This window comes from Phaenicophaeus curvirostris, chromosome 6 (genome assembly GCF_032191515.1).
Source record: "Phaenicophaeus curvirostris isolate KB17595 chromosome 6, BPBGC_Pcur_1.0, whole genome shotgun sequence".
Lineage (NCBI taxonomy): Eukaryota > Metazoa > Chordata > Aves > Cuculiformes > Cuculidae > Phaenicophaeus > Phaenicophaeus curvirostris.
Genome location: NC_091397.1, coordinates 42,442,029 through 42,455,656, shown reverse-complemented (window position 1 = coordinate 42,455,656; position 13,628 = coordinate 42,442,029). Strand labels below are relative to the sequence as shown.

General features: G+C 37.1%; 1 protein-coding gene across 4 annotated transcripts in view; it reads right to left on the bottom strand.

The window, feature by feature from the left end:
- The window catches only part of MYRIP (myosin VIIA and Rab interacting protein), a 224,647-nt gene that overhangs the window by 195,680 nt on the left and 15,339 nt on the right, over window positions 1-13,628 (bottom strand). For all 4 annotated transcript variants that reach the window (XM_069859969.1, XM_069859968.1, XM_069859972.1 and 1 more), the window contains exon 2: window positions 11,753-11,902. In XM_069859969.1, the coding sequence (XP_069716070.1) occupies window positions 11,753-11,862 (110 nt within the window). In that variant the 5' untranslated portion in view covers window positions 11,863-11,902. The remainder of the gene's footprint in view (window positions 1-11,752; window positions 11,903-13,628) is intronic.

Genomic DNA, 13,628 nt, shown 5'->3' with positions numbered 1-13,628 from the left:
TTTGGCTTATTTTTCAGAAAGACAGAGACTAAGTCTTGACTTTAAATCCTTTGTGCTAAGTGCTGTTAGCTAAAACAAATCATTTGTTTGCAACTGAAGAGGAGTTTTCTCCATGCAAAGCCAACTGAGCTAGATTTGTAAATCATACTAGAGGCAGCCGAATCATGAGAACGTAAGCAGGGTAAAGTGAACATCAGCATTTGATTTCACCAGTAACAGTGGCTTCCACGATATTCCTTCTTCTTCCCCCTCTCTTCCCACTCTCCCTTGTCTCGGATAACCCCAAGCACCATTACAAAGTCTTCTAAAATGCTGAAGCAAGTGAATCAAAGGAAAATCCCACCACACTAAGTTAAATGTTGATAAATCAAAGATATGCCCAAAATGCTTTGCCAGATTTCTGAGATTACTCTTCTGTGGCAAACATTAGTGTTGGAAGATGTCTTCACTGAATGAAAAAAAAGCATCATCACAGTTTCCAAGATGCCTGCCTGTTCACATACACAACAATTATGTACTGCTGAACTACTCATCACATTAATGGTAATTAATGCTAACATTGATAATCGATGCTAAAGTAGCAATGACTGCGATACCAAGATAACATACATAAGCTCATCATTTCTGCTCAAAGGAATGACATCAGACAGTCACATGCTCCTTTTGCAACAGTATCCTCTTCACCAATTTATTCAAAGTAGGTGTTGTTTGGCTTGGTCTGTTTGCCTAGAAGAACGTTTTAACATAGAGACCTGTTGTTGGGAATTCCCTGCTCAATAGTCTGCAAGACTGCTTAACTGCTGAATCCCAACAGTTCCCATTGTCATTCGTAGCAGGAATCACTATTGTTTCCAAGGTGTACTGCTGTTATTAAATATGGAACTGGGCAGTGGGCACAGGGGGTGTGCGTGCTTTAAAACAACCTCTGCAATCATAAAAAGTGTCAATGCTATCAAGTTAATCAAGGAAATGTGCTCCTGAAAAGTGCACAGAGTGAATTTCTGTTTTCAGGGGATGATGGAGTTGCTGTCCTTTCTTTTATGAAACTGAGTCTTAAGTTGATTAAATGGGGTGCCGCATCTTTCTACATTACCCAAGGGCAGATAGGCTTAGCTTGAAAGTGCCTGGAACAACTTCTTCAATTGATTAAAGACAAATGAAATTTGAGAGAACTGCTGGCCAGGAGAACGGTTTTTGATTGTTGTAGACTGTGTTAAGGACTAGAATAATATTTGGTTTGACTAGAAAGAAAAATTATTTCCTTTTGTGCTATTAATACCCGTTTTCCGTACTCATTTTTATTCAGAATGCAAGAAGATAAAAATATCAGCCTGGAACTAAATTGAGAGTTTGGCAAACAAAGAGTATAAAGGTTATTCCTCCTTAGACCCACTGCAAAATATTAAAAACCTTCCAGCAGTTTGTTACAGACAACTGATGTGATCCAAGCCAAGAAAACACACGTTAGAGCTGGCTGACAGAACTGCCATTCAAAAGACTCAGTGTTTTTTCCACTACTCCAAACACATAAAAGTTAATTCAACCTAAAGTGTCCGGCCCCTCTGAAGTTGGGCCATGTAGATGTCATAACCTAGATTTTCAAGTCTCCTGTTTGCACCTTTGGCGAGCTGTAAGTGTAACTTGTAGTAATAGCAAATATGAAGCTATGTCTCTGACTTTTTATAAACCTTTTATACCTCAGACTATCTTCATAAAATTTCTCACCTGCTCTGGCACTTTGAAAGCACACTTTGCCAACGTTGGTTGTGCTTAATAGTTAGTATTCAATATATTATTAGTATATTGCAATACACTACTAGTAAATAATAATAATCATCAAAGTTTATAAAGACAAATCAATGAAAGTCCAGATGGCAGAAGGAAAAAAAATTATCAGGCCACTGTTGAGACACGGACAATTCACCAGTCCTGGACTGATACATAAGCTGCTCCAGAGCCATTTTTTTAAGCTTAAAGCTACATAGATTCACCACCTACCACAGAACAAATCTGTCAGTTCACAGATTGTACTGGGTAACTAAGTTTTACATCAGCATTAAAGAACTGTTCTCAAAAATCAAAATGTGTAAAATATGAAAGGTAAAAATTACAGAGTCACAGTAATTTTAATTACAGTAAAATTATTTTTTTCTTTATCTAGATGATCAAGTAGCTATACATTAAACACAAATTCATGTTCCACTCATGCACTAAATGCAGCTGCATGCAATAATATAACAGTGATAAACTAACAGGCAATACTTATGGGGCACATAGAAACTTCAAATGGTATCTTATGGCACAGAACAGATTTCTTCTCTACTGACAACATTACTTAGATTACAGCCGCCTAACAAAGATACTCCATATCTATCATTCAAGTATTTCACTATTTTCCTATTAGACCACAATCCACTAAAATAAAATTTTCAAGAGACAGAATCACAGGTGACATCTCACCATCACCTGAAGAGACACTGATTGAAAAGACAGTTTGATTCTTTTCTGTGACAAAGATAATGGAAAATAGCTACAGTATTGCCTCCAGGATGACTGACAGCCTAAATGCAGTTACAACAAAACCTTCAAAATTAACCACATTTTCAACATTCCTACTAGAAGAACACAAGCTTATTTTATTTTCTTATACAGGAAAGTAAAAGGAAAAAACCCGCCAAAGTCAAAACAGAACCAAGAAACCCATCACCTCCCACAGGCTGAAGAACTATGTAAAAACCATAGGACTGCAGGAGCAAAGCTAAGGTACCGCCCTCCTGTTAATGACAGGTCTGCTGTCACGATACAAAGAACCCCTCCCTCCCAGCGTTATGCTCACAACAAAATGGAGAAGTTCATCATGCTTTCATGAAAACTGAAGGGAGAAGAGAGATCCCCAGCACATTATCAGCCACCTTTACTGACAAAGTCTGCAGCAGCCAAGAGGGATATCAGAGATTTTTGTTATGTCTCACACCGAAGTGTTTCTGAACAGTAGAAAAATTTGATTAAATCCCTGCCACCTCCAACAGGCTTCTCTTTTAATTGCTTCTTGATTAAAAGTTCTTTTGATTGAGATGCAAACATTGAGTCCTGTGCTGTTTCCACATTATTTCACTTCCAATGTGCTTGACAAAAACTAGCTAAATTCAGAATATCCTTTCAAGCTGGAATTGCTGCAGGAACACCAATATTTGCAGCCTGTATCCTCCAATATTTACTAACCAAGTTATAATCCAAATAGTACCAAGAACCACAGTCATAAGGTTATATTAGGTTTACATCCTTGTAATACACTGAAGAACCGCATTAATGAAAACCTACTATGATTTCTGAAGATACTAATCCTGTTGCAAACCACCTCTATATGGAGATTGGTATCTTTTTCTTCAGGGAGTCTGGATAGTAGTCAACAGTAATAGCAAAATTATATTACTCATTCTGAATTTTACTAAGTACCATAGAACAAAAAGGAAAAAAGAATGTATGTTTGATTTCAGCTGCTTTCAGGAAAACTTTAAGTCTTAACAGTAATAAATAGAAGAATCAGAGGATCAAAGCAATAAAGGAAAACAGGCATAAGCAAATATATTGACCAATCATAATACATTCCAATCAAAAATAAAGGAACAGGCTGTTACATAGCATTCTCTGGTGTGCATTTCAAAGACTGGCTCTAATCTCAGATACAGAGCCAAATAGACACCAACTGCAAAATAAAGGCAACAGTAGATTAACAACTTACCCTAAGTTCAATTACAGTGAACAGTATTACTCTGTAGTAACTGTCTATTGCTAGCTTCTACCCTTAAGCAAACATAAAGCTCCTTACCATACCCCTCAAGAGTAAACGGTAATTATCTCACATTTATCATAGGGTAAGATCATATACTTAGGTAGCACCCATTACAGCAATACTTTGTGGTATATTAACTTGCATACCACTCTCAGATGAGATACAAAAACTTATAATGCTTGCATGCCTAAAACATTTAAAATGCAAAGCTTAACATGTTAAGTTACACTACTGCTTTTTTACTAATATTTTTGCAAGGGCAACAAAAGGAAATCCATGTTATTTCACACACGCGACAAACAAATGTTAGAAAGTGTTACCATTAACGTAGAACATGCTTATAAACACTAAAAATTGAGCTCCCCTGTAGGTATGTGTTGTGGCATTTTTGGAAAGCAAGCCAATCATAGTTTGTAATGGTTCATTTAAGATTGAAGTAGAATAGAGAAGAATCTGGCATAAGTTTTATAAAACCTTAACTTACAAAGTAGCTCTTTTCATGAACGTCTCATGACAGAGGTACCTAGGCTCAGGTCAGATTTCTAAGAACTGGTACCCTAATAAGCACAGTTCATTCCTCTGGCACAGCTCTAAGTAGGAAGCTGCACATGACAATTAAGAGTTCTGGAGAATCTGAAGGTGTTAGGCAAATAAAATCCCATGAACTAACATTGAGGTTTAATAAAGAGGTTTCTGATGAACTAGTAGAGTAACATATTTAACAAGATTAGTATCTCTTTACTGTAGAAAAAAAGGTGAAGCACATCCTCTGCAAAAGACACCTAAGATTTAACATTTTCAGCAACTATTTTCAGCGGGACTAAATTGTACAGACAGCAGTACATGAGAACAGCCCTTCCTGCACTGCAGGGCTAGTTTAGCAAAAAGGAGAGTGTGCCTCATGATAATGAATAGCTACAATGCAAAATCAATATTTAATCTCCGATATCTTGTGTATGGACAGTCTAAGCTGTTAAATGTGACGTGTAGGAGTAATTCTCCTTTTTGCTAAACTATGGCTGTTGATTTGATTAGTCACAACCCACAACAAAGACCAAATTACCACAAAAAAGCCTGCAACAAGTTTTATAACATCTCTGCAACATCATACTGCTTTCATAATTAAATACTTATCCACAGGTCATGCAAGTTTGGCACAGAATATGTGGGCTGTACTTCAGCTACATCTCCCATGGTCTGACCAGTACTGAAAACGTTAACTGAGACATTTCTTTGTACACAAATTTCTGTAATGTTCCCTATGATTAGGCATTTTCTTTTTGTACCTTTTCATAGGCATACTTTCTCATGCTTCTTGGTGTTTGGTTCACTAGCATTCTCTCTCAGTTGAAACTGCACTTACAAACACTTTTTAAAAGAGCCAAAACTCACATCTGGCATTGCCTGCATTAAAACACTTGGCACAAAATTCAAGAATGACAGTTTGGGGAATGAGGTCCTGTATTTGTCAAATAACTCATCAATAAGTTCCATCCATGCTTTCCCTATAGCATCTACATGACATTCACATGACCAGGACAGTCATGGTGGGTTCCCATTATAGTCACAAGGATGCACAAGCAAGATGCACAGAACTGGGTTTAGAGGCACTTAAACATAAGCTGCTCTTTGGAAGTACCCTGACATTATTTCCTCAACTGTGCAAAACATGTTTGGACTCAAATCCATAACTTAAACATCTGAAAGTTCTTTCCTTCTAATGACAGACACTTTCCAGTGCCTTGATTTCTCTCTTGTAAATTATAGAAGGAGCACAGACCAATGCTGAGTCCGCAGAATTTATGCACTGACTTTGCACCATGGGTGTCAGGTCTTAGAGCAGGGAGTCTGAGGCAAATTAAAGAAAGAAGGGGTGCACACAGTAAACTAAATTGTTCTGCACATGAAGTGACATATTGTATCATGATTGAGATACCCACTTCCTTGTCTAATTCCAAACACAGGATTACTTGATAGCAAGAAGCACTCTTGGATCGATGTTTCTTGAAACCAGGGACATGTAACAGTTTCTAAATGCATTTTAAAGTGCATCCTTGCTGACTCTGCAGTCAAAACAACCATTTACTACCTGGCTTTCATGCAGAATTCATTCAGGTTGCTAACTATTTTTTGATGAGCAATTTATACTGACCTGAGACTATGGCTAAGGAGTTAGCTGTGACATTAAACACCACTGTTGAGAGAGACCTACTCAGTAACAGTGTAAAACATCCAGCACACAGCTGAAGTTACTGACAATTCTTAATCCTGATAGCCTGTATGAGCTAGGAAACAGGTTTCAATGCATCTTAGAACATTATGTAACAACGTTGGTAATAATCTGTATAGGTAGATGTCTTGTTCTTGATCTTGTTAATGAATGCTTACATCCACGAAACCGCTGCACTGCACTAGATATATATTTTAATCTTATGTCTTATAAATCTAAGCAGCAGCAAAATAACATAAGAAGTTTCATCTATGACACTGATGAACCATTCATTGCATGAAAAAATAGGTTTATACATACGAGCGCTAAACTTATAACAGCTCAGCAGAGCCTTGCACTGGTGCAGCTGTGTTAATTTGGCAACCACAAAGAGCACCTTTCTCAGAGGAGGAGTAAACCACTCTAAGACCTTTTATCACAGGAAAAGAATATATGTGTCAGGACATACCATAAAGAAGTGCTAGTAACCCTTCTCATTGGCACAGTGTGGCTTTACTCACAAGCCTGATGTGCAGAAGAAGGAATATGAAGTGGTATGTTATAGCTTCCTTCCCTGGATCCCTTCAGGACTTAATGAAGAGGCACAAGACCAGAACAGTGCCTCCCCACACTGTTCATCAGCATGAAGGGCAGGCAGGCTGACCTTATGAAATCACTTCAAGCAACAAGATATTGATCAGAAGTTCATCTCCTGGAACCCTGAAGCTTGTGGAGATGATGAGATCAATCTCCCGTTCCTTCCGAACTAGAAAAACAGCTTTAAAATTGCTTTGTTTACAGGCAAGGAGAGAACAGAAAACAGACAGGGGGTTTTGGTTGTTTTTTTTGGTTGTTTTTTTTTTCTTGATTTAATGTATTTGACACAAGCCTGACGCAGTAAGGAAGAACAAGAATGCACACCTACCCAAATGTCTGACTTGGCATTTTGCCAGTTTGATATGACTCACACAGACAATATTTCAATTAACAGGAGTTGGAAGGAGTTTAATATTTTATCCACTAAAAGACCTATGACACATGCTGTACTATAGCGTCAAACTGGTTTCTGGGTTTTGTCAGGTATGAAAATTTCTTAAGAAGCCTCTTCATGAATCTACTCATTTTGCAATGGGCTACAAAGCAAAAGGAACAGAAAGAAGAAAGCAGGCAAAAGCAACTCAATTTAAAAACATTTCATCGTCTTCTACACAACGGTCTATTCTAGTCCCTTACCGTTTCTTTGACTAGAAGAAAATCAAAACAACTAGGGAAGAGAGGGCTCTCCAGTGAGCATACACCTCAATTTTTCTGCAAATAGAGTGCTCCTGGAGATCTGATCATGAATCACTGCAGTTTGCCTTTACTAAAACTGAAAATGCAACTGCATAAATAAAGACAGCAAAGCTAATATGCACCAACCCAGCTACGAAGGACACAATTTCAGGCAAGACTTGGTTATATTTCCGCCTGTCACTGGTAGTTGACTCTCAATGTTTCCATTGTGCTGCTCCGGTGATCCCACATAATCATATTAAGCGATTAAAGTGTTATGATCACATGTTCATGTGGTACCAGAAGGTCAGTAATTTTTCCTTGTAAATACATTCTCCCAGGTGATTAAGAGCAGTGGTTTAAAAAAAACAAAAAAAAGGGAACCATGTCCCCTGCAAAGAAACATTTTTTGTCCCTGCTCAATGCACGTCTAAGGTTTACCACTAAAATATCACCATACAAATGGCTGATTCAGCATTAAAGGTAGCAATGGAAATTTTGTTAGCCAGTGGTCATAAGAAGATGTCTTGAATCACCTAGGCCGGGGCCTCCTGAAATAAAGTAGCTGCTGACAGATAAAGCATCTGCTCTGCTGGCAGCTGATCAGCACCAAACACATAATGCCTGCCCCTCTTTCCCCACTCTAATTTCTGTTTCATTGCAGTTGTTCTGAATGTTAAAGTATCAGAACAGCCATCTTTTAACCTGTCCACATGGCTAAAACATAACAAGTTGGGAACATCTACCACAATAAGATGATCCATCTATTCTTTTTCCCTGTAAAATGATAATTTCACTTATTTAATACACGCTGACTCTCAGCATTTCTGACCTGAAACAAATGGACAAACATTTTTGTCCAGAGAGATGGTGTATGCCCCATCCCTGGAAACATTCAAGGCCAGGTTGGATGGGGCTCTGAGCAACCTGATGGGTTGAAGATGTCCCTGCTCACTGCAGGGGGTTGGACTAGAAGGCCTTCATGGTTCCTTCCAATCCAAACCATTCAATGATTTTATGATTTATAAATACAGTGATAATCATAAAAACAAAACAACGGGGGAACTCAACTTGCCCGTAGCAGAGGAGAAAAAACGGGGGGGCAATTAGATAGCCTGAAAAATTCAATACACAGCAAGTGCAGATGCTTGAAGTCTGAAATTCAAGATTAAGAAAATAAATCTGCCTACAAGAAAACAAACCATTAGTGCGTCCAGTCAACTAGCTCAAAAAGCCAGCTATGGTTACTAGTGTGCCAGTAGGCCAGCAACAGCCTGCAGAGCTTCAGCGGCAGAGGTGACGTACACAAGATTGTACTGCCTCAGCCTAGCCCTCAGCACACATGCCAAGCAACTTAAACTGATCACCTTCCTAATTATGCTGGATCTGCCTAGTTTACCTGCTTCAACTAGTTCACAGAAAACCAAGCCCATCCATTAATAATTATGGACTACAATTGTGTTACAATTTTAGCCTCAGTGACTCCGGATGATTACACTACGGCTGGAGCAAATGAAAACGTAACGCTACTGCCAAAGAACAGAACAAACACATCATCAAAACAGAAACATTATGGGTGAACAAGCAACAAAGAACACTAAATATTATTAATCTGATATCAGGCTGACAGCCACATCACAAAATGAAAATGAACTGATATTAAGGAGCAAGGCATAGTAAATCAACCACTGAGTATTTACATATGGTTATCTTATTGTTACCTTACTATTTTTAGCCAACTAATTTTTTTCACAAAATGTACAGGAGCAGCCTGTCTGATAGCACTAACAAAGTCAGGAGAAAGGTTTAAATTAGAGAAACACTGCTGAAAGTTCTCACTGTAGAAAGATTAAAAACAGCTTTGCAGCAGAAAATGAAGATGATCAGCATGGCTTTTCTCCACACATTTACTATTTTGTTTACAGAATATAGAAAAATACATTAACATGTAATAACTATAATATTGTAAAAGACATTGGTATATTAGTTCTAAAACAGTTGCCATTTTACTCTACTATCTGTTCTAGTTTGGGCTAAACTGTGATAATATTTTAAAAAATATTTATTAGGAGTGAAGATAAACTTCATTTCTTGTAGTAAGTTACTTAACCCTTCAGTTGTCATTAGCAAGCAAAGTTGAAACCATCAAGGTTTTTTTAGCTTTCATTTCCACTAAATCGGGGAACAGTCATATACTCCTTAAGTAGTTCTTGATCTTTAGAAATAATTGCCACCAACAGGAAAAAATCTCAGAGAGATACCTGTGAAACGGCTACTTAAATCTTTGTGTGGGGAAAAAAAACAAACAAAAAATAAAACTATCTTATGGTATGAAGAATTATACAGAAATCCTATTTTAAGAAAGTATCACACACGAAAGCTTCAACAATGCCATCCAAAGACTAAGGCTGCTATCTGAAACTACGTACAGGAAGAAAAAAACAACCTTCAGATACAACTTCATGTCAAATTTATTAACAGAAGTCTGATATACAAAATATACATGTGAGTTCTTTCATTTAAAAAGACAACACTTCTAAAGTGAAACTATACTGTAGACTTTGCCAGTTGACAACATTCTAAAAAACTGGTGCAACAGAACTAAGAACATCAAGGCAACAATCAATCTCCTTTCTTACAGGCTGAAAAAAAAAAAACCCCTAATCTATAGCGAGGTATAAGTTTCTTATATGATTACATTTGCTATTACATAGTAAGACAAAGAGATGTGTTGCTACACCCTTCCTATTAACTCTGCATGCTTTAAAACTGGAGAAGCACCACAAAAAAAAAAAAAAATATGGTCACCTTTTAAGTCAGAAGTAAGCTTTGAACTTCATTGGCAGTCTTTAGTGTCATTAAGGATCTTTAACTTCAGATATTAATATCAGCCCATATTTCAGAACTTTGACTTTGCCAGTACAGCTTATTATTTGCAGCACTTAACATACTTTAATAATCACAAAAAACATGAACTACACTCGAGGAAAAAAAAAAAAAAAAAAAATCACATACTCGTACATAAACTGAGTTGAGACTGTATGTTTCTCCCACCTTCCAGGATCTTACCTCCCTTCTTACAACAGTTTTCTACTTGTGGTCACTTACTTGTTAAGTCTAATGGAAAACTTCAGCAGCAAAATGGTAAAACACAAAAAACAGCAACAAAGGTTACCTATCCAGGCTTTCCAACCAATTTTCTGTGGGCATGCCTTACACTCTCACCCCTCCTCCTCTCACTACAGGTTCTAGTTGTACCAAAAAGGGAAGATGCCCCAGCATTTGTTAACTGCGTTAGGCTTGCACATGGTATGTATGCAATCACATGGGAAAAAAAAAAAAAAAAAAGCCAGAGAAAGCCTCATGCTCATCCTTCTTAAACTGTTTCTAGAATCTCTTGGCTTTTTTGTGAAAGACTACCAAATATAATCACTACAATCCAGTCTTTCCTCCCTGCGGCAAGCTTGTGCTACCAACTCAAGCAAGAACTTGCACAGCATGCCAAAACTGAATTAGGCCAGTCTTACAAGCCTTCTTTCTTGTTCCTACTGTTCCAAGTAATTTCAGGAAATAGTAACAGGAAACTGACAGAGACAGGATTTCTCCCAGTTCCAACTGCACGCAATATATACACCTAGTTTTCCTTTGATTTCAGTCATTTTCTTGCTCTGCTAACTCAGCTTGATGCTAAAGTGATAAAAGAAACAGATGATATCTGTGATACTAGTAGTATGGTAAAAGAGCATGCATTTGCCAACTATAAATACAGAACTTGGACTATTCTAAAGAATAAATAATGATATGTTCAAAGAAACTTATAAAAAAAACACAGACATAATAATTCAAGGAAATACTGTCAAAACTACAAGAAAAAACATTGCATCTACAAATCTGGATCTCTGTCAGTAGCCCCCCTTGTTATATAGTAAAGTTCCTGGGCTAAGAAATGATCTTGCAACAAGTTCCATTTGTTTCCTTCTGGTTTGTTTCCACTTGCAATTACTTTGCATATAGATCACAGAAAATAAAGTTAGCTTCTCAGTGCAATGGATAAAAACGTTCCATTAATTATTTTGGGAAAAAGAAATGGTTTGAACTTCTTCACCATCATATGTCTGCATACAGGCAAGTTTCTGAATAAAGATAAGGAAACGACTACAGACAGCAAAAAATTGTCTTAAAATAAACTTCTGTTTCTGTTGAAGTCAGCCACGGCTTAAGCCTCTACCCTGGTGACATCCACTGATGATTTAAAGACCATTGTTGTGGTTTAGGCCACGATAGACTAAACACAAATATGAATTACCACTCAATAAGTGAATTCTTGTGGAGGAGTTTGGATATGTATTGCCTTTGTGACAGGAATGATTATTAATGCATAGAACACGCCAGAAAAACAGTGTTCTCTGGCTTCTCACCCAAATCAGTTTGTAATAATCCAAAGAGACCAATATTTTTAATCATATTCTTCTTCTTACCTCAGCCTTTCTTCTTCTTTCTTACGAAGGCTGAAATCTCGCTGAACCACCTGGAGCACATGCTCTGCTTCTTCATCAGTCAAGCCAGAAAGATCCAGTTTTCTCCCCATTATACACTCTGTCTTGGATATGAATAACTGTTAGGAGTATCTGAAATCAGAAACAGAAGAGCATTCAAAATAAATTGAAAGCACTGATACAGTTCTCAATTGTGTTGAAATCACAGGCATGTGTGCCCAACAAGACGACAGTTGCTGCCATAAACATCAGAGAAGAAAACTATCCACTTCAGAATTATTTTTCAAGTTCCATTCACTGAAAACAATCGTCCCAAACTTAACAAAAAAATAAATGCAAAAGATATGTTATTTGGGATATTAAAAAATATTGAGTGGAGACCTCAGTGTTGCCATCAACAAGAAACACATCAAAATAAGCTCAAATCAGTTTTAGATATTTCTAAAGATTTTATGCCATGAGTTTGCAAAACACAATCCCTGAGACCATGTATGAACCAAGAACATACTCTCCCATAATACTCAAAAATATTTTGTACTACTTACTAAGAAACCAGGAATTAACTTAAAACACCATAAAAAGTAAACATATAGAATTCAAATGTATTTCCCAGAGTGACTGGATAGATTTAAATGTCACACAATATCATTATTTCCCCTTTCTGTGATGACAATGGAAGAGAAATAGTAGTAGTCAACGTTATGAATGAATTGAAGGTACTATAAAGTGTAAAGCAGAGCTTGCTCCATTTATTTCATTAATGAATTTTCATCAATTTGTTCTTATTACTTTTACTGATTTAGTTGAATTCTAGTTAATTCAGCTATCAGTATTAATTTCTGTAATTTGATTCATGTAATTATTTGCGCAATCATAAATGTGTCCTTCTCCACATTAAGTTATGGTTTCAGAAACTTCACACACAGTCTTTGCAGTTCTGTTATGAGCCCCCAGCAACTCATACCTTTAAAGACATGAAACTTCTTACATTATATGGAAGAAGCAACAATTACTGCCTCTTTATCCACAAGGAGCGTCAAGTGAATAAGACTATGTAAAACACAAACTGGCTGTATCTCAAAAAACACCCCTAAGCAACACCGCTATGGCATACAATGAAGTGCTCCAAATAGTATAGCAAGAAGCAGCAGGGGAGCATGAGTGGGGGGTGGGTGCTGGGGAACTAGCTTTATTTTCTAAACATAACAATTCATTCATTACTTAGAGGATAACAGATGATGTGGTTGGCTGGTTTTTGTTTGAGTTTTGGGGTTTTTTAATATAATATTTTCTTCCTCTAATCATCTGGTTACAGTTCTTCAAACAGGAAAAAACAGCACATGAAAGCAGAGTACTACTTATTTTTTTCTATTTTGGTTTGGCTATCAGCAAAGTTTAGAATAGACTATTCACTCAAGGAAGCAACACTTCAACAAAAACAAGTACATGAGATAGAAGCTTAGGTGAAATCAAGATGACAAGATCCCTCCAGTGAGACACATGCTTATCTTACTGCTAACAAAGGTTACGGTGGAAGAGTATGCTTTGGCTTGGTGCTTTGGGTTACTAAAGAAGTTGAAAAGGAACACCAACAATGAGTTAAAGGCTATAAAAATGTACTTCTAAATAAAAATTCCCTGATTTTTGTAGAAAAAAGGTGCCACAGAAACAAAGAACTGTATTTAGTCTTCACTAATCCCACTTACAAGGCCAAGAAAGTACGTCAAAATTCAAGACTGGCTAAAACATAATCATTCCCTGCTCCCCCACCCCCTGCATAAATCTTCTTGAAAGTTCAACCAGAATGTTAAAGTTTTCCTCAGTCCTTTCACCTTCAGTCCTTCTACCAAATTCTCAC